The sequence below is a fragment of the Erinaceus europaeus genome, chromosome 8 (assembly GCF_950295315.1).
Source record: "Erinaceus europaeus chromosome 8, mEriEur2.1, whole genome shotgun sequence".
In the NCBI taxonomy this organism is placed as follows: Eukaryota; Metazoa; Chordata; class Mammalia; order Eulipotyphla; family Erinaceidae; genus Erinaceus; species Erinaceus europaeus.
Genome location: NC_080169.1, coordinates 1,097,228 through 1,124,735, shown reverse-complemented (window position 1 = coordinate 1,124,735; position 27,508 = coordinate 1,097,228). Strand labels below are relative to the sequence as shown.

The window sequence follows — 27,508 nt, the reverse complement described above, 5'->3', positions numbered from 1 at the left end:
ATAATCCAAGTTAACTTTTACGCCGGTCCTTGAGCTTCGCGCCATGTGCTCTTAACCCTCTGCGCTGATGCCTGGCCTTCTCAAGTTAACTTTTAAAAGTTTGTTTCTCTCCCCCTTTCTCTCCCCCTATCAGGGTGATATAATCAGTGCCAGTCAGACTTCACTACTTCTTGTGAATGTATATCTTTTTCTATCTCTTACCATATATACATATATATATATGAGGAAAAGTGACAGAGAAGAGATACCTGCAGCACTGCTCCAGTGCTCGTGAAGCCCAGCCCATACCTCACCCTGACCCCACAGTTGGGGACTGGGAACTCGAGCCTGTGCCTTCTCAAGTGGAGTTTTGTCCACTCTTCTGAGTGGGTCACCACCAAGCTGTTCACTTTGAAGCTGCCCACGACCCATCTTGAGTGTATCCTGGTTTGAATGACTTCTCTTGGCCCAGTGAAGCTCATTATAATACAAGAAGTTCAGAAAGATCTAAATTCTTTCTTTATTTTTTTACTTTATTTTTTTTTCCCTCCAGGGTTATTGCTGGCCTTGGTGCCTGCACCATGAATCCACCGCTCCTGGAGGCCATTTCCCCCCCTTTTTGCTGCCCTTGTTGTTGTAGCCTCGCCGTGGCCACTATTATTGCTATTGTTGATGTTGTTCATTGTTGGACAGGACAGAGAGAAATGGAGAGAGGAGGCGAAGACAGAGAGGGGGAGAAAAAGACAGACACCTGCAGACCTGCTTCACCGCCTGTGAAGTGACTCCCCTGCTGGGGGAGCTGGGGCTCCAACCGGGATCCCCACGCCGGTCCCTGCACTTTGCACCACATGCGCTTAACCCACTGTGCCACCGCCCGACCCCCAGAAAAATCTAAATTCTTATTATTTATTTGGTTATACAGTATCGGACCTACTTAATGAGAAACTATGCATACATAAAAGTGGCTGTGTCTGTCTGTCTGTCTGTCCTCTGCTTTGTCGAGTGAGCTGATAGACTCACCATCATGCTCTCTTCACCTGTCACTCTGTCGCCATACTCGTGCTTATATTTTAGCTTTCCACTGGGGTCAATATTTTTCAGAAGTGCCTCCCTCTATTACCATTCCCTATCTACTCACATATTTCATGCCTTTTCCAGTAGCGTCAGTCACATTGTGATTACAGGGTTTTGCTTTTGCTTTTGCTTTTATTTCACTGGGACTTCGCCACTTCAGGCTGATACTTTTCAGTAGGAAGAGACAAGAAGTCACCACAGCACTGAAGCTTCCTTTAGAGCTGTGGGGGTTAGGCTTGAACCTGGGACATGTCCATTGGTGTTAAAATTCGGTGGCTCTAGCTGGCCGGGCTTGCTTCACGGGCGGGTAACAGAGACGACCAGAGACATACAGCTGGGCAGGGAAGCTGTATTTCTTTATTCAGGAACAACGATTCATAAACTAAGACAAACTAATCACCAAACAGAACTCTGCTGTCTCTTTGCGGCAGCGCAAGCACTCTCTCTTACTCTGGAACTCAGGAACTCTGGAACTCTGCAACTCTTCCACTCTGGAACTCTGAAACTCTTCAACTCTGGAACTCAGGAACCCTCTCTCGGGGTTCCTTGGGGCGTGGCCAAGCGGGCCCGCGAAATTAGCAGGACTGATCCAATTCTCTTGGCGGGGGAGAACTAGAACCCAATGTAAAGCATACAACAGTCCATGATGAAGCAGTTACTCTATCCTAGTGAGCTACCTTGCTAGCCATGCCATTCTTTTAAAGTTCTGTCTAATAATGTCACGCTCTGGTCTACTGCTGGGTCTGAGTGCGTGGATCATTTCTTTTCTTAATGTAAGTCCCACTTCATTCCTACTTTTTTGTGTGTCTTGTTCTTTGAAATTCAATGTTGAATGTAAAGGGAAAAGGAATAGAAACTGAAATAAATAAGGGTGTGCCTTAAAAGGCCACATCTTTCTTCCAGGCAATCCTGTGCAGAGGATATTGAGTCTTTTCTGGATCTGAGATTCATTATTCCTTTAGTTGTATGCATAGTTTTTCATTAAGCAGGTCCTACACTGTATAACCAATTAAATAGTATGAATTTAGATCTTTCTGAACTTTTTGTATTGTAATCGTAAATAGTATGTATTAAATGGTATGAATTAAATAGTATTAATAGTATGAATTAAATAATATGAATTTAGGTCTTTAAATAATATGAATTTAGATCTTTATGAACTTTTTGTGTTATAATCAGTATTGGGCTGATATTCAGAAATATTTCTTTAGAAAGAATTACTTAAAGTAGATATTGGTAATATATACAAGTAGTATATAATGATAATAGAGAGCAAAGCACTCCCATAGTGCATTCAATCTTGTTTCTGAACTGTTAACATCCTATTTCACTTTATTCTCTTTTCTGTCTCTCCCTGACACACTTGTGAAATTATTACTTTATCAGTTTTGGCAGCCGTTTGCAGTTCAGCAATGTGGTTTAGTTTACAATTTTCTTACAGTGAAGGTTAAAATGCAGTACACATATGTGTGTGCAGATGTGAGGGAGAAAGCTGGCAGAGGACAGTGCTGTTGTTTTATATAATAGTTTTATATAATAGTTAAAGCTGAGATTTCAGACCCTGGGAATCTTAGGAAGAATCAGGTAGCCACAATTTCTCCAGGTCAAGTGTCCTAACAAAGTATTAAGTGCATGGGGAAAGGGGCAGGGAAGGAGACTAAGTCATTTTTTACTCTGCTTACATAAATGACCAAAGGGAGAGAGAAAGAAATAAAGGAACTGGCCCAAAGTAGCTTGGTGGAGGTAGACAAAGGACCATCCTTGGGTGTTTTCCTTCCACACATTCCTTCCAGAATAAGCAAAGTCTTTTTTTTTTTAATTTCATTGGTGATTTAATGTGGATCTACAAAATTATGAGATAATGGGACTAATTCCACACCTTTCCCACCACCAGAATTCTGTGTCCCCAGTCCCTCCGTTGGAAGCTACAGCAGTTCTCCCAAAGTCACAGATAAGGGTTGACTATTATTCCTATAATATATATATATATTTTTTTTCCTATGGTCCTGCCTTCTCTTCCTTTCTAAGTCACACCTAATGGCTACTTCCAAATGTCCTTCATTTTTTTTTTCTCTTCCCTGTCCGGGTCCTGATGGAATTGGAGCTCAGAGCCCTCTGGGCATCTTCCTCTGACACTTCTCCCCTCTGGGAGTCTGGACCAGATTTCTTTATGAAGAGCAGAAAGTGGGAGGTCTGGCTGCTGTAACTGCTTTTCTTCTGGACATGGGCTTTGACAGGTGGGACCATATCCCCAGCCTCATCTCATTATTTCATTATCATTATTTATTGGGATCCTACTAAAAATTAATATTTCTTTCACCCTATAGGTCTGAATCTTTTAGACATTTGTATGCATCACCTTACTTGTTCTCTGATAGGGTTTAATTAAATTTTAATGAATATTTTTGTAAACAGTGATTGACTTCAGTTTCCCCACATTCCAGGTGTTCTGTCATATTCTCAGATGAAAGATCTAGTGTAGTTTCTTGCTGTTTTTGTAGCTTTAATTTCCTGTATATTAGTAAGGTTAATTGCATTTACATTTATAGTTACACATAGACCCCCAATGTTGAATCACCATTCTTAAATTGCTTTTGCATCTTTGTGTCTTTCTTCTTACTGATTTATAATCGCATCTCATACATCAGGACAGGAACACTTTTAGTGTCATATGTGCTGGCGTATTTCACAGTTATAATTTTCAAAAGTTTTTTATCTTAAATCTTAAGTTTTCAAATAGTATTTAATCATGACTTTTCTTCATTACCTAGTGTCATTATTATTATTACCTGTTTTTTGGTTAGTGATTTACAAGAGTACAGACTTGTATAGTTTGACATCACAACCCCCGACAACCTTCTCTGCCCCCACAGGCCCATGTCATTTTCTACAGGCTTTTCCTGATTCAAAATAAAAAAAAAAACTTTGCTGTTATTTTAGGACTATCTGATTTTGTTTTTCATACCAGATTCATTGTGCTAGAGGAATTAACACTGACTTTAGGCTCTGATTTTGTTTTGTTTCCTGTTTTAATAGCATGACTGGTATATTATTTTTATTTGTATTTGCTACATTTCTACTCTCAATTAATTATACTGACAGTAACTTTTTCTTCCCATGATAAAGCATTCATTTAATCCTTACTGAAGTCAAGAATACGTTTCTAATCGCCCGTTACCTATGGGTAAATCAAACTAATAATTAATATTGATCGCACTCTTTGTGCAGAACTATTCATCAGGCATTTCATCAATACTGTACAAACTTGAAACCTGCTGACGGCTTAAAAAATGTTTCAAGAATCCAAAAGTAGGTTTCATGCAGAGTCTGGCCTTTTGCTCTCCACTGATTACTAGTCTGCCATGTTTCTTTGCAGACATTAACCCATCAGGTTCCATAGGGGTATTCCGACTTAGTGAATGAAGCATGGCTAGACCTCACAGCTAGTGTGTGGTGGCTGTAGCTATATTAGCAAGTTGATGTGAAGCACACCTTCTAGCAGGGGAACTCTGTATATCCAGGGAATCGAGGTGTAATGCCAGTGAAAAGGAAGGCATGATTATTTGAGCAGACTTTGTCTTCCCCAGTTAATCCATGAATTAACTTGTAACATCTCCACAGTTTCTTATGATTATTTATGAGGAGTAAGATCTCTTTCTTCTTCTACATTTCCTGAGATTTTATGATCATGATCACAGTGGGAAAGGAATGCTCACATTGTCTGCTATCAAAGAAGTCGAGAATAAGGCTAAAATTTGCCCTTGTGAATAATATCAGTAGCAAAGGGAATTTAATCACTAGGACTGGGCTGGAGAGACAGCATAATGGTTTTACAAAAGACTCTTAAGCCTGAGGCTCCAAAGTCCCAGGTTCAACCCCTAGCATCACCATAAGTCAGAGCTGAGCAGTGCTCTGGCAGTTTTCTTCATCTTTCTGTATCTCTGTCATGAAAAATAAATACATGAAATATTTAAGAATAAATAAATAAGGTTAAGCACTGAAACTGGCTTAGTCTTGATCCCATCTCCTGTAAGTTATATCTTTGTATTCTTAGACCAAGCATGCTCTCATTTATGTAATAATACTAATTTAAAAAAAAAACCATCATGAAGGTTCCCTACCAGTCAGAAATATGATGCTACTTTTATTGCATGGCAGCATTTTTTTTTTTAACTTGAGATGTGTGCTCTTGAAGACCTTAAAGCCAATCGATTGACTGAATTGAAATTACATGGCAAGGGGCTGGGTGGTGGTGCACTGGACAGATGGCACACATTGCTGTGTGTAGGAGCCCGGTTCAAACTCCCGGTCCCACCCTACGGGGGGATGTCTCAGGAGTGATAAAGCAGGGCTGCAGCTATCTCTCTTTCTCCCTCCTCCCTATCAATTCCTCTCTGTCCTACCAACAGAGGAAGGGAGGAAGGAAGATAAATGAAGGAGAAGAAAGAAAAGAAGAAAAAGGAGGAAGAAAGCATCTGTGGATCTGTTGTGCAGACACTGAGTCCTGGCAATGGCCCTGTTGTTATTAAAAATAGAAATTAAGGACTGAGCAGCGATACTCCAGGTTGAGTGTGAATATTATGATGCATAAAGACCTGGGTTCAAGACCCCATTCCCCACCTGCAGGGGAAAAGCATCACAAGTGACAATATAGGCTGCAGGTGTCTATTTCTCTCTCAGTCCCTTTCTCAATCTACGTCTTCCCTCTCAATTTCTTTCCATCTGTATCCAAAATAAATGGATAATGTTAAAAGTAAATTAATCAATCAGATAAAATAAATTATATGGAACAGTTGACCTGAAAGGTTTCTTAAGAAAATGACTGGGAGTCAGGCGGTAGCGCAGCGGGTTAAGCGCAGGTGGCGCCAAGCACAAGGACGGGTGTAAGGATCCCGGTTCGAGCCCCCAGCTCCCCACCTGCAGGGGAGTCGCTTCACAGGTGGTGAAGCAGGTCTGCAGGTGTCTGTCTTTCTCTCCCCCTCTCTGTCTTCCCCTCCTCTCTCCATTTCTCTCTGTCCTATCCAACAACGAACAACATCAACAATGGCAATAATAATAACCACAACGAGGCTACAACAACAAGGGCAACAAAAAAGGGGAAAAAATGGCCTCCAGGATTCATGGTGCAGGCACCAAGCCCAGCAATAACCCTGGAGGAAAAAAAAATTTTTTTAAATGAAAAGAGGAATTATTAAGCAATGCAAATGTCTTCAAAGCTGGAAAGATACTGGAATCAGGTTAGCAGGAAATGTGGCAAACGCTAAAAGAAGAAGAAGAAGCAGGAAATGTGATTACTCCCTCAGTTTACAGGTCCCAAAGTCATTTCAAGTTTCCAGGAAGCCATGCAGTTCTTGAATAAATAATTTCTTGCTTGTGTTCACCGACCAAAGATTACAAACTCCATGTCCAAGAAAACTGACTTTGGATTCCAAATTGGACATAACTGCCTTGTCTTGAAATCCAGCTTGCTCCTAGTGGCAGCCACCCTTCACATATTTCCGGGTGGGAGGAAGCCACCCACAGAGCAAGTCATCACAGCTGGCGGCTTGTTCTTCCCAGAGCCTGTTGACAGCACATGCTCTTCCCAGGATCTGCCTCGACTTCACTGAGTCACTCGGAAAGCCTGGCAAGTTTGGAACTTTGATACTTGAACAAGGAGGGAGAGCAGAAGGGCCATTTCTAGCTGTGCTTTGTTGCTTGAGTGTTTGAGGGCTCTTCCAAAGCTCTGAGGAATAGGAACAATGTTTGCTTCTCCTCGTGTGTGTCATTTTGATGAACATAACCTTAAAACATTTTGAAAACGAGAGCTCCACTGGTCAAATATTAAACAGTTTGCGTGGAAGTAGAAAACAGAATAATTTACTTATGGAAATACTCTGGCGTATGTGCTTCTCTCCTATGATGCTATGACTTTTAGAGATACATTTAAATCCATAACTTGTGTTCCCTTAGCAATAAACTAAGACTTTCATCTGCTTGTTATCAGTTGAAGAACACAGAAGAGAGCGTAAAAGAAGATAATTACTCAGATAGTTTGAGTTGAAATGGTGGAACTGAGTAGCAGCTCAGAAAGTTTTGACTGAAAATGCAGGCCCTGTGCACGTCTATGCAGAGAGCATGTATGCTACGTATACATGTGTGTGAGTATGTACACACAGAGACATACATATACACACGGTGTATACTGTAAACACACACATATGAAGTTGGGCCTTTGTGAATGTATACATGTGTATCTATGCAAAATGGGTGTTAAATATAGATGGTAGATTGATAATAGATTGTCATCATTTTGCTAATTCAGAGCAGTCACTGCTGCCAAGTACATAGAAATACATTTCAGGCAAGTTACACCCTCTATTAAATTATTCTATTTTTTTTTTTGTCCCTAGAGTTACTTCGGTGCTTGGTGCATGCAAGATGAATACCCAGCTCCCAGAGGGTAATTGTACCGCCCCCCCCAGTATGATAGAGACTGAAAGAAATAGAGTGATGGGGGAGAGAGAGAAAGGGGGACACCTGCAACGTCGCCCCACCACTTGTGAAGCTGCCTCCCACCCCACATGTGGGGGTTCGGGGCTTGAACCAGGGTCCTCGAGTTTGTTAACTTGCATGCTTTACCAGCGGCACCACCATCCAGACCTCACCGATAAACTCTTTAATTCACAAATACTAAGTTGTCCTTGATAATTGAAAAATCAAATGACTTTCTTACTCTCACAGCTTCCAGCCAGGTAGCAGTCCAGCCAACAAGCATAGAGTTAACACCTGTTCTCTAGAACGGGGGTCTGTGAGCGATGGGCTCTGGCCCAAAGAAACCCCCAAGATGGTTCAGCAAAAGTGAAATGGTCTTATAGTGACTTATGTGTAACTGAAGCCAAAGGGGAGCAATTAAAGTTACAGTCATATGGACAGAACATGGGTGAAGGAGGTTGAAAATCAAGCTGTAGAAAAACTAAAAAGATAAAGGGCAAGGGAGAGGGCATAATGGTTCTGCAAATGACTTTCAGGTCCAAAGCTTCAAGGTCCCAGGTTCAACCCCCTGTACCACCATAAACCAGAGCTGAGCTGTGCTCTGGTCTGTCTCTCTGTACCTCTCTCTCTCTTAAATTAAAATAAAATAAGTATTAAAAAATACTAAAAATATACTAAAGTATACTAAAAATATAGGAACTTTGAAAGGGGAAACCAAAAAAAAAAAAAAACTTGAAGAAAAAATATTGAATGAAGTAATTGGAAATAGAGGAGTGTGTTAGATTTAAAAGCAATTAAAAAGTATTTCTGTTAATAGGAAATAACCCAAGGCATCGAACACTCTTGAAAATTCTATTTTGGGGTGAAGTTGGGCCGTAGCACAGCAGGTTAAGTGCAAGTGGCACAAAGGGCAAGGACCGGCATAAGGATCCTGATTCAAGCCCTCGGCTCCCCACCTGCAGGGGAGTCGCTTCACAGGCGGTGAAGCAGGTCTGCAGGTGTCTGTCTTTCTCTCCCCCTCTCTGTCTTCCCCTCCTCTCTCCATTTCTCTCTGTCCTATCCAACAACAATGACATCAGTAATAGCAATGATTACAACAATAAAACAACAAGGGCAACAAAAGGGAATAAATCAATAAATATTTTTTTTAAAAGAAAATTCTATTTTTAATTTGACAGTTTTGTCACCAGGGTTATTATTGGAGCCTGGGGCCTGCTTAATGTCACCACTGTTCTCAGAGACCTTCCCCCTCCTCATTTTTTCTTTGACGGAGGACCCAGGTTCAAGCCTCAGTCACCGTAGTGGAAGCACCGAAGTAGAAGCTTTGGGAAAGTTGTCTCTATGGTGTCTTCTTCTGTCTCTCATCCTCTGTCTGATGAAAAAAATAATCAAATGACAGTGGGGTGGTGCAGGTGTAGCTGGAGCTCCAGTGATGATCATGAAGGCAAAATAAAAGGGAGAAGGGAAAGAAAGAAAGTGGAGAAAGAGGATGTGGAGGAGAGAGAGGGGAAGAGGAATTGCATTAATTGTGGTTATTCTTGATAATTTTTTAGAGATGTGTTTATGAATGGGCGATAGAGAACCAGAGCCTCACTCTGGCACACATAATGTCAGGAATCAAACCCGGGACCTCATGTAGCAAGGGCAGGGCTCTGCCCTCTATACCAGCTCCCCGTCCATTTCTTGACAAGCCCGTGAGAGAAGAAAGCACAGGAAAAAGGAAGGGGAAATACAGGTATCGATTGTTTTGTATACACTTCCATTATTTTTTCTCCACAGTTTTGTAACTTGACTGTCTCGTTGTCGTTATAAAGATGAAGAGACAGATTATCGGAGACATTGAAAGTCTGTCCGTAGCAAAGTCAGAAAGGGGGCTGCGTGGTGGCGCACCTGGCTGAGCACACATGCCACCATGCACAAGGACCCAGGTTCAAGCCCCTGGTTCCCACCTGCTGGGGAAAAGCTGCAGGTGTCTCTTGCTTTCTCTTTCCTTCTGTACCTCTCCCTAATATGAAAAGAGAGAGAGGAAGAAAGGGGGGAGGAGGGAGGGAGGGAGGGATGAAGGAAGGAAGGAAGGAAGGAAGGAAGGAAGGAAGGAAGGAAGGAAGGAAGGACACATGGAAGGAAAAATAGGAGAAAAACGGAAGAAAATGGCTGACAGGAGTAGTGGATTCCTTCTACAAGTACCAAGCCCCAGTGATAACCCTGGTGGTAAAAAATAAACAGATTAATTTATTACTAAATTAAGAATAAAATCTGAAGTTACCTAACTTAATCACACCTGTTGTCTAACCAGTAAGAACCAGGAATGCCAATTAGCTAAGAGATGCACTCCTCTTCAAATGACCAAGCAGTCAACAAATCCTGGACCAAGAGCCGTGCTTGGGTCAGTGAAATACACAGGGATAAGTACAGTCCTGTTCTCCCAACAGAAACTACCTGCTGGCCAAGACACCATGTTTGCACAGAGGTGCATCACTGTTCTTGCATCAATGCCACAAATACCAGGATTTTACTGTAGGCTCAGACTTTGTAAAGAAAATAAATGCAAGGTTGGATTTGCTGAAGATGAGAATGCAACATAAAATTAGTAAAGAACATTATTTTTGTCATTTTTACAATAGTTAAGCCTTGGTCACATTTCTTCTTGTTAAAATTTATGTTATTTATTATTGGATAGAGACAGAGAGAAATTGAGAGGGATGGGGGAGATCGAGAGAGAGAGAGACTGAGAGACACCTGCAGCCCTGCTTCACCATTTGTGAAGTTTTCCTCCTGTGGGTGGGGGACCAGGGACTTGAACCCAGGTCCTTGTGCACTGTAATGTGTGTGCTTAACCAGTGTGCCACCACCTGGCACATCTCTTCTTTCTATTAATATATTAGCGATTTTCAACCATAATGGGATTCCTCTATATGGTGATGAGGGTTGAGGAGACAGTATAATGGTTCTGAAAAAAGTATTTCATACCTGAGGCTCTGAGGTCTCAGGTTCAGTTCCTTGCACCACCATGAGCCAGAGCTGAGGAGTGTTCTAGTGAAAGAAGAAAAAGAAGGTCAGGAGGTAGCGCAGCAGGTTAAACACACATGGCACAAAGCGCAAGGACTGGAGTAAGAATCCCGGTTCGAGCCCTCGGTTCCCCACCTGCAGGGGAGTCGTTTCTCAGGCGGTGAAGCAGGTCTGCAGGTGTCTGTCTTTCTCTCCCCCTCTCTGTCTTCCCCTCCTCTCTCCATTTCTCTCTGTCCTGTCCAACAATGATGACATCATCATCAACAACAATAACTACAACAACAGTAAAACAACAAGGGCAACAAAAGGGGGGGCAAGAAAAGGAAAGAAATAGTGATGAGATTAGACTGAATCTGCAGGTAGAGATAGGACCTTCAGACATAGGGAAGTCATCCAAGCGAAGGATTCCCTTTGGGCTGAATCAGTCTGCCAAAAATTAATTCCAAAAGGTCCTGGAAACAGAGGGGTTAACGCAAGGTGTCAGCAGCAACCATATGCTATAAATTCTACCCCATCACTGCCCAGGGTAGGATGGTGCCGCCTGATCTGAGTACCTTTCCAAAACGCCACTCTGGGGGCGTAAGCCAGTAGGTTCCCAGAAGTCCCCTCAACACTGGAGAATCTGGTTTTCAGCTTTGTTTACCAACTGGGAAGGCAGTCTCCTAAAGAGAGAGAACAAAGGAGTCTTTCCTTTCTTTCTTTTTTTTTTTTTTGCCTCCAGGGTTAATGCTGGGGCTCAGTGCCTGCACCGAATCCACTGCTCCTGGAGGCCATCCCCCCTTTTGTTGCCCTTGTTATTGTAGCCTTATTGTGGTTATTATTGTTATTGTTGATGTCTTTCATTGTTGGATAGGACAGAGAGAAATGGAGAGAGGAGGGGAAGACAGAGAGAGAACAGACACCTGCAGACCTGCTTCACCACCTGTGAAGCGACTCCCCTGCAGGTGGGGAGCCGGAGGCTGGAACCTAGATCCTTATGCTGGTCCTTGTGCTTTGTGCCACGTGCGTTTAACCCACTGTGTTACCACCAGACTGCCTGAAGGAGTCTTTCTTTACAAACTGCATGCACCCGGGTCTTTGCCTTTAGCAAGGGTTCCCACTTTCCTTGGCAAGCATTTTGGCTAAAGCCAAGCCCATTTAAGCCAGCAGGAAGCACCGCCCCCCCTCACTGTTTGTATAAGAGGAGTTGCTGAGGTCAACATACCTCTGTAGAATGCAAGTGTGGGAACTGTGAATCAAGCAGAACTGTCATAGAAAACTGTGGTGTTTGTTAGCATCCTGTTTCAGAGAGGCTGGGAACTGGCATCGCAGTAAAAAGAAGGAATGCGGAGGCCATTAGCCACCTGCGGATTATCTTCACTACTGAGCAAACTCTTCTCTGCAGACACACACTGGACACTGAGGTCAGTGAAGAGCAAGATTGTTTTAGGGTTCTTATTTTTCTTATTTTCTTGTCTCATATCTTATTCTCTCTTTTTAATATTTATTTATTTTATTATTGGATAGAGACAGAGAGACATCTTGCAGCCCTGCTTCACCACTCGTGAAACTATCCGCCTGCAGGTGGGGACCGACTGGCTTGAACCTGGGTCCTTGCGCGCTGTAATGTGAGCACTTCACCAGGTGCACCACTGCCTGGCCCTGTTGTCTTACCACCTTGATCTTTGCCTGAGTCTGACATTTCTTGAGTTTTGTTGAACATGATTCATTATTTTTCTCTGTGTGAAAGGAAAATGTTTATATATATTTATTTTATTTTATTTTATTTATTTATTTATTTTTTACCAGAGCGCTCAGCTCTGGCTGATGGTGGTGCAAGGGATTGAACCTGGGACTTTGGAGCCTCAGGCATGAGAGTCTCTGCATAACCATTATGCTGTCTACCCTCTGACCTGAAAGGAAATTTTTTAATGCATCAGTGAATTTTGTTCATTCAAACAGAAATACTCTGGCTTCCCATAAAAGCACAGATATTTCAGGTCCTGTTGTAAGCCAGTGATCAGATATTTTTATTGAATTCCAAAGGAGCATTTTAAAAAAAGAGAGAAAGGTCCCCAAAGCTCTGTAAAACTAAAAGCGATAATTAAATGCAGGTTTGGAGAGAGAGTTTCCAGCCAGGCTGTATGTCGTGCCTCTGTGTGCCACCCAGGTTTAAGTCCTGGTGCCGAAGGAGGTGCCATGAGAGTAGCAGCATGCCTGGTCCTGTGGTATCCAAACCCCACCCGACCTACCTCTGTTCCATCCCAGTGAGAACACATCTCAGAGGCAGTGACCTCAAGCATACCTGTGAACGTTTCTAAAGGCTATTCTGGCTACTTTGGTGAATCCTGGTATCCTAAACAATTTAAGAATATACTTAAGAATACATGTATTTTTTTTTTCTGGGAAATACTACTGTTTTCTTATGTTATCAAAGTTTTGTACTGTTGTATTGATCTGTTCCCTAATGCTAACTGACTCAGATGCCCACTGGTGGCTTACCTCTTCACTGTCTCCACTTTGCCTTAATTTTTAGCTAATTGAAGTTTCTTACTAATTGCTTTTTAAAAATGTTTTGTTCACTTAATAGAGACAAAGAAATGGAGAGGGGAGGGGAAGATAGAGAAGGAGAAACAGACTCCTATCACCTTGCTGCATTGCTCACAAAGCTTCCCCCTTGCAGGTGGGGAGTGGGAGTTTGAAGCTGGGTCCTTATCCATCCTGACATGGGCACTCAAGTAGGTGAACCACCACCTGGTGCCTAGTACTTGCTTATTTTTTTAGCATACCATAAAAAATCAACACAACTGTCTTTAAGTTTCACAGTCATTGAATATCACAGCATTGGTAATGTTTGATGTATACATGGATATGCTTTTACATTTACAAACAGCAGTGCTACTGATGTATGTGTCTGCACATAAACTCAGTGCGAGAGTTTGATATATAAGGAGAATGAGACTCTTACCATCAGTTGCATTTTCAGTGCTGACCTAGAAGACTTCAAAGAGTATTCCAATGTTTACAATAAATCTGAGTAACTTACCATGTTGAAATGAAAAATAAAAATAAGTAAAATGTCCCCCCCTACATGTGGGGAGCAGGGGTCTTGATCCGGATCCCTGCATGGCTCCTTGCACTTCGTACTGTGTGCGCTTAACCTGGTGCACCACTGCCCAGCCCCCGTACATATTGCCAAAGGCCAGGAAACACTCTAGAACAAGGACAGTGAGCTAGTTCATTCGTTCTTTTGTCCCATCCTTCCTCTCTTCCCCCCCATCCAATCTCCCTCCTTTCCTTCCTTTTTCCCTCCTTCCTTCTTTCTTTTCCAAGAGCACTGCATAGCTCTGGCTTATGAGGGTGCTAGGGACTGAACTGGGCTAGTTTCTGAATTAAAGGGTTTTTTTATTTTTTAAATATTTATTTTATTTATTTATTCCCTTTTGTTGCCCTTGTTGTTTTATTGTTGTAGTTATTATTGTTGTTGTTATTGATGTCGTCGTTGTTGGATAGGACAGAGAGAAATGGAGAGAGGAGGGGAAGACAGAGAGGGGGAGAGAAAGACAGACACCTGCAGACCTGCTTCACCGCCTGTGAAGCGACTCCCCTGCAGGTGGGGAGCCGGGATTCAAACCGGGATCCTTATGCCGGTCCTCGTGCTTTGTGCCACCTGTGCTTAACCCGCTGTGCTACAGCCCGACTCCCCATTGAATTAAAGTTTTTTTTCACAACTTATACCCCAGATTTCACAACTTAGACTCTAGATTTCAGAGATGCGGTGCCCAAGGGGGATTTTGTCTCTGGTGACCTTCCAGAGGTGACTTATTTAGTGTTGTTCCTGTAGGCCAGACACAGCTGATTTCAAAAAATGATATTAAAACATTAAATAAGGGGCCAGGTGGTGGTGCGCCTGGTTGTGTACTCGCGTTACAGCGCACAGGATATGGTTAGAGCCCCCAGTGCCCACCTGCAGGGGGAAATTTTGTGAGCGGTGAAGCAGGGCTGTGGGTGTCTCTGTCTCTCTCCCTCTCTGTCACTGCCTTCACTCCCAACTTCTGGCGGTCTCTATTCAATAAAGATAACTTAAAAAATTAAAAGAAAAAGAAAGAAACGGTGGTCTATGTGTCATAATTATGCATCAGTTTAGACTTTGCATAAAATGCCGCTATTAGAGGTTTTGGATCGATCATTTCTCTGAACTTGAAAGATAAACTAGTACATATGCAAATATATGCCGTAGGGATAAATTTGCCCAAAGATACGGCTTTGGGGCTATGAGAAATAGTCCACTATGTTAAAACACAGTATGGGTATGCCGCCATGTCACTGGCACCACCAGAAGCCAGCACTGAGCAGTGCTCCAGCAGGCACTTCTTCCTCTTCCTCTCCTGTCTCTTGTCTCATAAACAGAAATAAATCTTAAGAAGGAGGAGGAGAGGAAGAGAAAGAAGGAGGAAGAGGAAGGAGAAGGAGGAGGAGAGGAAGGAGGAGGAGGCGAATTTGTGTTTTGGGGATCCTAGCCTCACTGCTATAGTTTTGTGCTTGCTGAGTTGGCACCTGGTATGGTGCTGAGAACTCAGACAATAAAGACACCAGTGAATCAGGGCCGCCCTTGTTCTCCGTGTGCCCAAAGTGAGTGCGGAGAGCTCAACAGTCGCCTTAGCTTCTGTCTCAATCTCTTACCCCGCTGATCCTTGTAAGAATGTCAAGACAAATCAAATAAGATAGGAGGTAGCTAACATCACCATATCAGATAAGATAGGAGGTAGCTAACATCACCATATCAGATAAGATAGGAGGTAGCTAACATCGACGTATCTACCTACTGCTTCCATATATGCATATATGATTTTTTTTTTTTTAACCAGAGCACTGCTAAGCTCTGGCTAGTTATGGTGCTAGAGATTTAACGTGGAACCTACAGTACCTCAGGCATGAAAGTCTGCTGTTCCCAGTCCTCATGTGTGTGTTTACTTTAGTGATATAATATTGATTTGCAAAACTATAACAGGGATATAATTCCACACTGTTCCCACCACCAGAGCTCTGTGTCCCTGTTGCCTCCATTGGAAACTGCAGTGGTTGTTCCAAGGTCACTGGTATGGGTTGACTATTATTTCTCTATCTATCTGTATATATATATATTTATATATTTGCCCATTTTTCCCTATGGTCCTGCCTTCCATTCCTTTCTAAGTCACGCCTACACCTATCACTACTTCCAGACTCCCTTCCGTTTGTCCTCTTTGCTCTCCAGGTAGGTCCTGATGGAATTGGAGTTCAGAGCCCTCTGGTCATCTCCTTCTAACATTTCTTCCCCTCTGGGAGTATGAACCCAAATTCTTTATGAGAAGCAGAAGGTGGGAGTTCTGGCTTCTGTCATTGCTTCTCCACTGGACATGGACATTGGCAGGTGGATCCACACCCCCCAGCCTGTTTCTATCTTTCCCTAGTGGGGCAGGGCTCTGGGGACGTGAGACTCCGGGACACACTGGTGAGCTCACCTGCCCAGGGAAGTCAGGATGCAATCATAGCAGCATTGAAAGCATCATATTCTAATTGTTCCAACAACCCAATAGCTTAATAGTCACGGGGACATGCTTGCGTCCTAGCACCCAGGTCAGAAGCTGGGTGGCTAATTGACGTCAGGTGTGTAGTTCAGCCCCCCGGCTCCTCAGCACTCTACAAAGTTAGGTAACTTCCTTCATCAACAATTGAATCAAATAAGATGTGTAAAGCTTTCTGTGTAGCACTTAGCATATAATAATAGCACATAGTAGCAGTACTCTGTTGGAGTGTAACAGATCTCCACTTAAGTACAGTTTACTCCCAACTCAAAACTAAGGGTTGTAGAGTTCGCACACAGCCACTCAGACAGCTACAGAGATGGAGATCTGCCAGGTGTACCTATAACCAAAGCCTTCATTTCTCACATTTTGCGTCTCTAAAAGTGATGCTCTTGAGTTTATCTCATAGATGTTTACTGTCAACAGTCCACAATTTTCTCCTTGACTAGAGAAATCCAGCTCTCTACTCTGGTTGCTTTACTCTCTCTCTCTGTCTCTGTCTGTCTGTCTCTCTCTGTCTCTTTTGGTTTAATTATTATCTTTATTTATTGGATAGAGACATCCAGAAATCAAGAGGAAGGGGAAGTAGAGAGGGTGACAGAGAGACACAGGCAGGACGGCTTCGCCACTCACAAAGCTTTCCCCCTTGCAGATAAGGACTTGAGGCTTGAACCCAGGTCTTCGCACACTGTGACGTGTGCACTCGACCAGGTGTGCCACCGCCTGCCCATGGCTGCTTTACTCTCCATCTACATCCCAGACCATCAGATAGAATCTAGCAGGGTGTGGATGTAGCCAGGTGACCAGTGGAACCATGTGAGTCCCTGGTCTTCTGGGGACTGTCCACTGAGAGGTCGCCATTTCTCTAGAAACCCAGCTCACATGAGTGAGCCAGACTCCCAAAGACTGTGAGCCTGGACCCTGAAACTGGACTGGGAGTCATCTAGCCAGCCTCACTGAGTCATGCTACATGCTTGTATCAGCTTATTCCTGTCTGCCTTTTTTTTTTTTTAGCTTGCCACAATACTTTGCTGTGATGGCGGAGAAGTCACATGGACAGGAGAGCCCTCAGGCAGGCCCAGAGAGGAGCAAAAGAGACATCCTGAGGGCCACCAAGGAGGCATGGACCCCGCTGGATGAGCAGCTACCACCGCCTTTGCAGGGTGAGGACAGAGCCCCACAGCTACTTGGAAACATACCCTGCTGTAGGGATGAGGGACATGGGAGTTCTTGGAGAGCGGCACATAGTTTGGAGCAAGGACTTAGCTTTGAGGGTACCCTTCATTGCTATCGGCCTGATGCGAGAGTTGTCTCTGAAACTGGGCATTTCTGATTTCCTTCCCAGAAACACAAAACAGGCTGGCTTGATAGAAATAGACCAACCAAAGGATGAACTCTGTTTCCTTTCCAGTCTGGTGTCCTGTCCTCCTAAGGGCCACAAAACATGAGGTTTCTTCTTGTAGGACATGTGATGCTTTAGTGAGAGAACTTTTTTTTTTTTTTTACTTTTTATTCGACACTTGGGTAAGCAACTATTTTTTTTGAAGTGTCACTGTATAAATCTTTTAGTTAATTTCTTTATAAAATAAAAAAATATCGACAAGATCATAAGATAAGAGGGGTACAACTCCACATAATTCCCACCCACAGAGCTCTGTATCCCATTCTGTCCCTTGAAAGCTTCTCTATTCTTCATCCCTCTGGGAGCATAGGCCCAGGATCATTATGGGGAGCAGAAGGTGGGAGGTCTGGCTTCTGTAACTGTTTCTGCACTGGACATGGGTGTTGGCAGGTGAATTCACACCCCCAGCCTATTTCTAACTTTCCCTAGTGGGGCAGAGCTCTGGGGAGGTGGGGCTCCAGGGTGTGTTGGTGAAATTGTCTGCCTAGGGAAGTCAGGCTGGCATCATGGTAGCATCTGCAACTTGGTGTCTGAAAAAGCATTAAGATACAACGCAGAACAAATTGCTTAACAATTGGGAACCTAAAGGCGAGATTACAGCAGATGAGATTTGGTGTCTCCATTATGGAAAAAGCTAGTACGTTTATTTTAGGTCTATTTCAAGGGGACCTGACTTTACTAATTCTATTATTATTATTATATTATCTTTATTTATTGGATAGAGATAGCCAGAAATCAAGAGGAATGGCAAGATAGAAGAGAGAGAGAGAGAGAGAGAGAGAGAGAGGGACTGGCAGCCCTGCTTCACAACTTGCAAAGCTTTCCCGCTGCCTGTGGGGGACTGGGGGCTGGAACCCAAGTCCTTGCTCATTGTAACATGTGTGCTCAGCCAGGTGCACCGCCCTCCGGCCCCGTGCAAGAGATTTTTAAAATTTTCTTTATTGGGGGATTAATGGTTTACAGTGGACAGAAAAATACAATGGTTTGTACATGTGTAACATTTCTCAGTTTTCCACATAACAATTCAACCCCCTCTAGGTCCTCCTCTGCCATCCTGTTCCAGGACCTGAACCCCCACCCCACCCCCACCCCAGAGTCTTACTTTAGTGCAATACCCCAGCCAGCACCAGTCCAAGTTCTGCTTAGCGTTTTCCCTTCTGTTCTTGTTTTTCAACTTCTGTCTACGAGTGGGATCATCCCATATTCATCCTTCTCTTTCTGGCTGATCTCACCTCACAGTATTCCTTCAAGCTCCATCCAAGATGAGGTGAAGAAGGTGAAATCACCATTTTTAATAGTTGAGTAGTATTCCATTGTATATATAGACCACAACTTGCTCAGCCACTCATCTGCTGTTGGACACCTGGGTTGCTTCCAGGTTTTGGCTATTATACATTGTGCTGCCAGAAACATATGTGTACACAGATCTTTTTGGATGGGTGTGTTTGGTTCCTTAGGATATATCCCCAGGAGATGAATTGCAGGGTCATAGGGTAGGTCCATTTCTAGCCTTCTGAGAGTTCTCCAGACTGTTCTCCACAGAGCTTAGACCAACTGACATTCCCACCAGCAGTGCAGGAGGGTTCCTTTGACCCCACAGCCTCTCCAGAATTTGTTGCTGCTTTTTCATGTGAGAGATTCTTATTTGCCACTGGATTTTGCATGAGATCTTGAAAGTAGTTTTAAGAGTTTGAAGAGTAGTAGTTAAGAGCACACTTTTCCCCTTCATTTTGATGCTACCATTTGCTCCTTTCCAATTCCTTCTCAATACCTCACCCAAAGTATAAGCTCCTCTTCTCAGTGCCAGATGCCTTGTGAGAAAGTAAGCCAGGTACTCAGTGATTGGGAAAATCAACCCCAAAGAGATTGTAACCCATTAAAATGGAAGCAAATATGTAACAGCAAAGTCTGCCTTCCAATAGCTTTTTTTTTTTTTTTGAGTCCAAGATAAAGAGCCACCTTAAAAGACTGGTGGTACCTTTTTAACACTGGTGCCCTTGGCAATCCTGAGACTTTAGTGCAATTTGTCCCTGGAATGAATGCAAATTTGGTTTCTAACCTGGCAGAGCACTCCTTGCAAATAAACATCCCTGGCTCGCTGCCTTAGGTAAATGCTGTGATTCTGTGAGGAGAGACTCTGGTGATTTATAGCCAACAGGAGAAACATCCAAGTCTCCTGTCCTTTGTCACCCTTTGTCATTCACACCAGGTAATTAGAAACCATTCTAACTCTTCCTGCTCTTTGGTTCATTTTTCTTTACTTTTATGTCTCTTTTCTTAGTTGCAGTATTTTTTTTTTTTGCAAGTTTATACATCATGTACAGGAGAAGGTGATTATGGAAAACAGAAAGTTTTGCCTAAGGGAAAAATAAATATGATTATAGAAACATGTGACTGAGCCTGTAGGAAGCGAAGGTGCTGAGTGACGGCTGGAAAGGGGGTGGGAGGGGAGCCATTCAAGCTGGTTTCCACTTGGCTGACTGGTCTGTTCTTTGCTCATTTGTAGAAGATTCCAAACAAGAAAGCATTCAACAGTGGCTGGACTTTGGATTCTTGTAAGTGTGTCTTTGTGCCATTATGCATTTCACTTGCAAAGATCTGTGAAACTGACGTGGGTACCTCTGATTGATCGAGGAATGACATGTAGGGGTTTTCATTTCTTTCTGTGATTACCTTTATTTGCTTACTGGATAGAGACAGCCAGAAATCAAGAGGGAATGGAGAGAAAAACAGGGAAAGAGATAGAAAGGCACCTGCAGCCCAGTTTCACCATTTGCAAATCTTTCCCCCTACACGTGGGGACTGGGAGCTCAAACCTGTGCCTTGTAACGTGTACTCAACCAAGTGTTCTACCATCCAGCCCTGGATTTTCATTTCAGCTGGGTGAAAGAAAGGGCTGTTTTATTACTGGAATAGTCATGTGTCATTCTAAAACTACACAACAGAAAAGCATTTCAGTCCTAACTATTCAGTGGTTTCCAGAAAGTTCCCTCAGAATAAAGCCCAACTCTAGATTTGCTCTTCTCAACTTAGTTAAAAAACCCAACTAAAATAATTTACCTACACACCTTGTTTGACTCACAGCTCTTTTCTTTATAGCATCCCTGTACATGAAAACTTGCAGCAAATCATCGACCACACTGGTAAGAGAAGGGAATGCAAGAAAGAGCTCTGCTCTGCTTCGGGGGCCAGAGTAGGAGGGTTATCAAATGTCTGGGTGGCAACATCTTGAAGCGGGAATCATCAGAGGTTCCTCGAAATGGAGCCGATCTGTTTCGTGTCTAAGAAGAGGCTCCGAAAAGAGGTGGGCGCTCGGCAGCAGGTCGGGGGCTGGAAAGCAGAACTCTCCTCTATCGTGAGCAAACTCACACGGTAACAGAAAGTTCCGAGGTTCTATCAAGACATTTTTCAGGAATGTAATTATGGAAACGAAATGGTTTGATTCTTCGTTGTGCTGTATGGTGTTTTTTTTATATTTTTTTCTTAGTTGAAATCTGGTTTCTTCAGATCCTCTAGCCTGAACATGATATTCTCATTTCTTAATGATACATTTGTTCTTCAAAACAAAGAAATGATTGATTCTAAGGCAAGCAGGGCAAGTGTTCCCAAGGTGGGAACAGTACTGCACTTGCTGCACTGAGGCTTGAACATTAGAAAAAGAAAAACAACCCACAAAGGGTGTTAGTTTCTGCCCTCCCCACATAAAGTACCAGACTGCAGAGAACCCAAGATCACGTGTTGATGAATTACGCACACCTTATTAATATGAATGTGCCCATTATGTACCAAATGCCAGCCACACAGGGGACAAGGACAGAAGTCCTGACAAGTGAAAGTGAAAGGTAACACTGACCACAAGATGCATCTTCATTCTGTAGGTGGCACAGTGTAAAAAAAAGCCAGCTTTAAACTGATGAAATGTCATAAATAATGTAGGTGAAAATAACTTAAATTAGGAGCTCAATGATTAGAGAAAAAAAGATTAGTCTACTAGTGACTTACCTGGCAGGCTTTAATTATTTCACTTCCTTCACTGCCATCTTTAATTAAGATGGACCACTCATTAAAAAACAATTTATTTGTGATCTGTCCTTTGTTAAAAAAAAAAAAAGTATATAACTGAAATTCCCTCCTCCAAGTTTCTTTATTCTTTTTTGTTAATTTGCTTACTATAAGCTTAGGGGTAGGTAGCGGCACACCTGGCTGAGAGTGCATATTATAATATGACACACAAGGATCTGAGTTCAGGCTTCCAGTCTCCACCTGCAGGGGAAGTTTCACAGGTTGTGAGGCAGGTGCCTCTCTATCTCCTTCTCTATCTCCCCTTTCCTCTCAATTTCTGGCTGTTTCTATCTGCTAAATAAGTAAAGGTATTTTTTAATTTAAAAATATATGAAGTTTTCATGATACAAAGATTTCTCAAGATCTTTACCTATGCCTTGCACTTAACTATAACAAAACCCCTGTTTAGAATAGTTCAGATTCAAGAAAGGATATGGACGTAAGCGCTAAAGGCAGAACTTCCCATCTCCTGATGTCTCATCATGCCTGGTTCCTGGAGAGAGGCCTGGCACTGGTTCTCAGGTTGTCAGTAACTCTACTTCAAGCCTCACTTCTCCGAAATCAGGGACTGGCCATGACCCTCCCTCCTCTGACTCCAGCCACTGAACACTGAACACTGAAGACAGAGCCAGGAGTGAAGGCCTGGGGGAAAGAAGGTTTATTTGTGTGGCTGTAAGGTCAGAAAGGCTTCTCTATCTTCAGTGCCATCACCAATAATAATGGCATAGCTGCTCACGGGCTTAATTGAGCCTTTGCATTTACAAGGCCCTTCCTCATCCATCATGCTTTCAGCTCAGGAACCTGTGTCACAGCCAGGCTGGTGTTCATTTATGTTTCTCAGGGGAAGAACCTGGGGGCACGGAGTGATCAAGGGACACTGCTTTGGTCACAGTTAGTTAAAGGCAGGGAAGCCGAAGGACCTGAGAGCTGATGTCCTAGCAACCCCTCTCTCTGCTGGTTTTAGGCAAATTCAGGTGGATGTACACTGACTTTAAGGGAAGTAAGAGTCAGGCTGGGAAGCAGGAATTGGTGACGGAGACGGGGAGAAAAACTGTGGCAAAGTGAAAATGAACTGGAGAGGAGAAGGAAGGAGGCAGGTAGTGGAGCAAATACAGTTCACAAGGACCTAAGGTCAAACCCCGCTCCTACCTGCAGGGAAGAAGCTTCACAAGCTGGGAAGCAGGGCTGCAGGTGTCTCTCTGTCTCTCTCAACCTCTGTCTCCCCCCTCTTAATTTCTGTCTGTCTCTATCCAATAAACAAATAAAATATTTTTATTAAGAAGCAGTCTCTTGGGTCCAGGTGGTGGTGTACCTGGTTGAGCGCACACATTGCAGTGTTAAAGGACCTGGGTTCAGGCCCCTGACCTATACCTGCAGAGACAAAGCTTTATAAGCAGTGAAGTAGTGCCACAGCGCTCTCTCTCTCTCTCTCTCTCTCTCTCTCTCTCTTTCCATCTCTCTCTTTTTAAAATTTTTTTCTTATCTTTATTCATTTGTTGGATAGACAACCAGAAATCAAGAGGGAAGCGGATGGGAGAGAGAGAGAGAGAGAAAGAGAGAGAGAGAGAGAGAGAGACCTGCAGTACTGCTTCCTCACCCGTGAAGCTTTCCCCCTGCAGGTGGGGCCTGTTGTTTCTTTAGCTCAGATCCAGAAGGGAAGAACCTCAGCTGCCAAGCTCCCAGTTTGGCGTCAACCTCCCCTGAATACAGCCTTTTAGTCCCAGGAATCTCTCCCTCACTGCTTTTTCTGTCCATAAGCCATTTGTGTGTTGACCTGTAGCTTGGTGAGTTTCTGAAGAAATCTTGGTGGTATTTTCTTGAGTTCTTAGCTGATTTTCAAACCTTTTCCTAGCTGGCTGGGGAGAGCAAGAATGAGTCTTGTGCAACTCCATAGTTTCGAATCCCAGAAGTGTCTCCCAGCCCCACAGATATTTCTGAAAGGCATCAGACGCTTGAGCTGTTTTCATGAATGAGTTGATTTCCACCATTCCTACTCTTGCTCCAGTAAATTCCCTGAGCTTTACTGCAATCACAATCATATCCCATCATTTCCTGAACAGTAGTTGTTTTTTTTTTTCTTTCTGATTTTCTCTCCTAGCCTTTATGGTGTTCTACTTCTTGCATACTTACTAGAGACACTCATACTCACTCCCATTCGACTGCCTACATGACCCTGTGACAGGTAGGACACATGGGCTATAGGTAACATTACTCCTGCTAGGTGTCACACAAAACTCACAATGGAAATTATCTTTCGGCCTCTTCTCTAACCCAGATTTCTCCATAACCCCTAAGTGGACTCTGGAGAGTGGGGAATAAACGTGCTGTCAAATTCATTTCTTTGCCCACACACCAGCTAAACTCCTGTCAGAGCTCCATTTATTATTATTCCATTCTTCAGTCACTTAAGAATATGAATTGAGTGCTCTTATATTGGAATTCTTTTTTAATTTTTATTTATAAAATGGAAATATTGACAAGACGATAGGGTGAGAGGGTACAGTTCCACACAGTTCCCACCACCAGAACTCCCTATCCTGTCCTCTCCCTTGACAGTTTCCCTATTATTTATCCCTCTGGGAGCATGGAGCAAGGGATATTATGGGGTGGAAGGTCTGGTTTCTATAATTGCTTCCCCACTGAACATGAACGTTGACAGGTCGAGCCATACTCCCAGCCCATCTCTCTCTCTCTCCCAATGGGGCAGGGGCCTAGGGAGCTGTGACTCTAGGACACACTGGTAAGGTTGTCTGTCCAGGGAAGTCAGGTTGGCATCATGGTAGCATCTGGAACCTGGTGATTGAAAAAGAGTTAAGCTAGAAAGCAGAATAAATTGTTGACTAGTCATGAACCTGAAGGCAAGAATATTTATCTTTGAATTCTATTGAGACTGAGGAAAACAGACACAGTGGAGAAGATAACAATGACCAGCAAATCTGTAGCCTGCCGGGGGAAAAGTCTGCCAGAGAAGACATTCCTGATAAGGCCAACTTTGCGTGGAACAGAACTTTTGCTCCTCTGAGAGGAGATGTTTCATGCAAACAAGACAGTGCTTGTGAAGGCCTGGCCTGGTAACATAACCTATGTATTCCAAGAATATCCAGAAGACCTCGGTGGGTGTGGCTAAATGTGCAAGCGAGAAGGCAGAGAAGTAAGGGTTAAAGAGTTGTCCAGGGGGCAAGTGGTGGTGCTCCTGGTTAAGCACACACATTACAGTGTGCAAGGACCTTGGTTCAAGCCCCTGGTCCCCACCTGCAGAGGGAACCTTCATGAATGGTGAAACAGGGGTATTGGTGTCTCTCTGTCCCTCCTAATCTCGTTCTCCTCCTTTCTCAATTTCTCTCTGTTTCTATCCAATAATATATAAATAATAGTATTTTTCTAAAAAGTAATCTTAAAGAGTTATCCATAATCCAAATAATTTAGGGTCTAACGCCTTAAATTCCCATAAGTTCTTTGAGCTTTATTCTAAGGGAAAATTAGATCTGTTAAAGTGTCTAATATTTAAAAAGGGCATAATTCTGGGTTCTTTCAGCAGGGTATCTCTGACTGTCATTTGGAAAAACATATTATCATCTTCAAGTTGGGGGAGACTAAGAGCAGAAAGCCCATGTAAGAAGCTACTGAAATAATTAAAAGAAGAAAAATGAGCATTTGAACCTTGGTAATATCAGTTGTTGCAGAGAGATGTTTAAGTCTATCTACATTTGAATATAAGAGGATTACTTGTGGGGAAGTCACATAGTCTGAAAGAAACAAAAGTCAACAATAATTATAGTAGATGTTGTACAAGCACTGGGAAGAGGAATGACCATTTGTGAGGATGAGAAGAAAACTATCAGGATAATCTTGTGGTTTTTGACTTGGCTTTTGTTGATGTGAAGGATCACATTTATTGATTTATATTTATTGAACCATCCTTGCTTCCCTGGGATAAAACCTACTTGGTCATGCTGTGTGATCTCACTGTACAGTTGTATCTAGTTAGCTAAGATTTTGTTGAAGACCTTAGCATCTGTGTTCATCAGGGGTATCAGTTAGTAGTTTTCTTTGTTCTTACTTGTTGACCTGCTTTTGATATTAGGGTGAGGTTGACTTCATAGAAGATGTTAAGGAGAGTCCCTGTGCCTTCAGTATTTTAGGAGAGTTGAGGAATATTGTTAGTAGCTCTCCTATAGAGGCTTTTTTCTTTCTGTAATTGGTTTATTCTGTTTTTAATTCCTCCTGGTTTAGCCTTGGGAAGATAATATATTTCTAAAAGTTTATCAATCTCTTTGAGATTTTCAAGTTTGGTGACATGTAGTCATTCATAGAAGTTCTGCTTGATGAACTTCTGTGGTGTCTAGTGTGGTCTCTCGCCATTCATCTATGATATGAAATTATTGGAGTCTTCTCCCCTTTTTAGTGAGTCAAGCCAGGGGGTTGTCAATTTTATTTACCCTTTCAACAAGCTATCTCTTAGTTTCTCTTGGTCTTTTGTATGTTCTTGTTTGTTTGTATTCTGTGTTGTTGACTTCTGCTCTCCTTTTTGTTATTTCATTCCTTCTGTTTGCTTTGGGTTCCCTTTGCTCCCCTTTTTCCAAAATTATCAGATGTGAAGTTAAGTTTGATTTTTTTTTTCTTGTTACTTGCTATGTGCCTGTATGACTATGAATTTCCTCCAGCCCCCACCTGCAGGGTGAATGCGTTGCAAGTTGTTCCTCTCTCTATCACTCTTCCTCTCTACCATTCCCTTCCCTCTTGATTTCTGGTTGTCTCTATTCAATAAATAATATAAAGATAATGAAATTTTTTAGAAAGATATGGTTTTGATAGAACAAAGAGACAATGCCACTTTAAGGAATCAGTAAGTGCTTGAACAAAGATAAAACACGAGAAGAAAATCACTTGTGACCAAGGCACAGGAAGATCTAGGAAAGTTGGTTAGACAGAAGAATCGTTTCATTCTTGGCAGCAGTGGTGAAAATGGGAAATGTTTCCGTCAGTAGGCTGTGGACAGGTCGTAGACGCACAAACATCCTGAGAATGAAGTTGACACACTATCTTAGAACAGGAGTGACAAAAACAGTGTTTCATGTTCCAGAAAGATGGGCAATGATAACCAGGATCTAGGTTGATTGGAATTTAGAAACTGTACCTTTGTTCACCTGAATAGAGAGTCAAAAATAATTGGAGACAGCTGTCATCAGCACCACAGTGGGCAACTGGTCAACCTTGTTTCACATTTGCCACCTCTAATGCAGTGTGTTATGAATGGCTTCTGCAGAGAGGAGCCACGGGCTCAGTGTTTATTCTGAGAATGGGGAGGAGGGGCACACGTTGGTAAGAAGATACTATGAACTGGGCATTGACAGGAGAGAGTTGAGGGTGGCTGTCAGCAGTGGAGTGGAGAGGAAGAGTCAACATCTGTCTGAAAAAAATAAGTAGACCTATAGGTGCAGTAGAGTAAGACATTACAGTTGGTTCTAAATTTTTGAGTATGAGTATCAAGAGAGAATATAAGAATCTCTCTGTCTGCCTGTCTGTATCTCTTTTTATTTTTATTTATTATTGAATAAAAACAGAGAGAAATTGAGAGGGGAGGAGCAGCTAACAGAGGGAGAGAGACAGAGAAACACATGCAGCCCCACTTCACCACTTGTGAAGCTTTCCCCCTGCTGGTGGGGACCAGGGGCTTGAACCTGGGTCCCTGTGTGCTGTAATGTGTGCGTTTAACCAAGGGCACCACCAGCTGGCCCCAGTCTGTCTGTCTCTCTCTCTGTCTCCCAGAATATTGGTCAGTCACTTGCCAATGAAGGTATGTGAGTCCTAGTGACTATCTCTGCAGCCTGTCTTAGTGCCGCAGGAGTTAAATGTGCAGAAGGCTGCAGGGTGCTATGATTTCAGAGCCCTGTGAAAATGTGATTTGATTAGTCTATTGGACGATATTCCAAAGAACCAAATGTCTTCCATGAATCAGTCA

General features: G+C 42.9%; 2 protein-coding genes across 2 annotated transcripts in view; both read left to right on the top strand.

The window, feature by feature from the left end:
• The window catches only part of PPP1R17 (protein phosphatase 1 regulatory subunit 17), a 749,123-nt gene that overhangs the window by 585,351 nt on the left and 136,264 nt on the right, over positions 1 to 27,508 (top strand). The window lies entirely within an intron of this gene.
• The window catches only part of ITPRID1 (ITPR interacting domain containing 1), a 95,847-nt gene continuing 85,426 nt past the window's right edge, over positions 17,088 to 27,508 (top strand). The window contains exons 1-3 of the mRNA XM_016191658.2: positions 17,088 to 17,245; positions 19,991 to 20,039; positions 20,584 to 20,627. Coding sequence (XP_016047144.2) covers positions 17,119 to 17,245; positions 19,991 to 20,039; positions 20,584 to 20,627 — 220 coding nt within the window. The 5' untranslated portion in view covers positions 17,088 to 17,118. The remainder of the gene's footprint in view (positions 17,246 to 19,990; positions 20,040 to 20,583; positions 20,628 to 27,508) is intronic.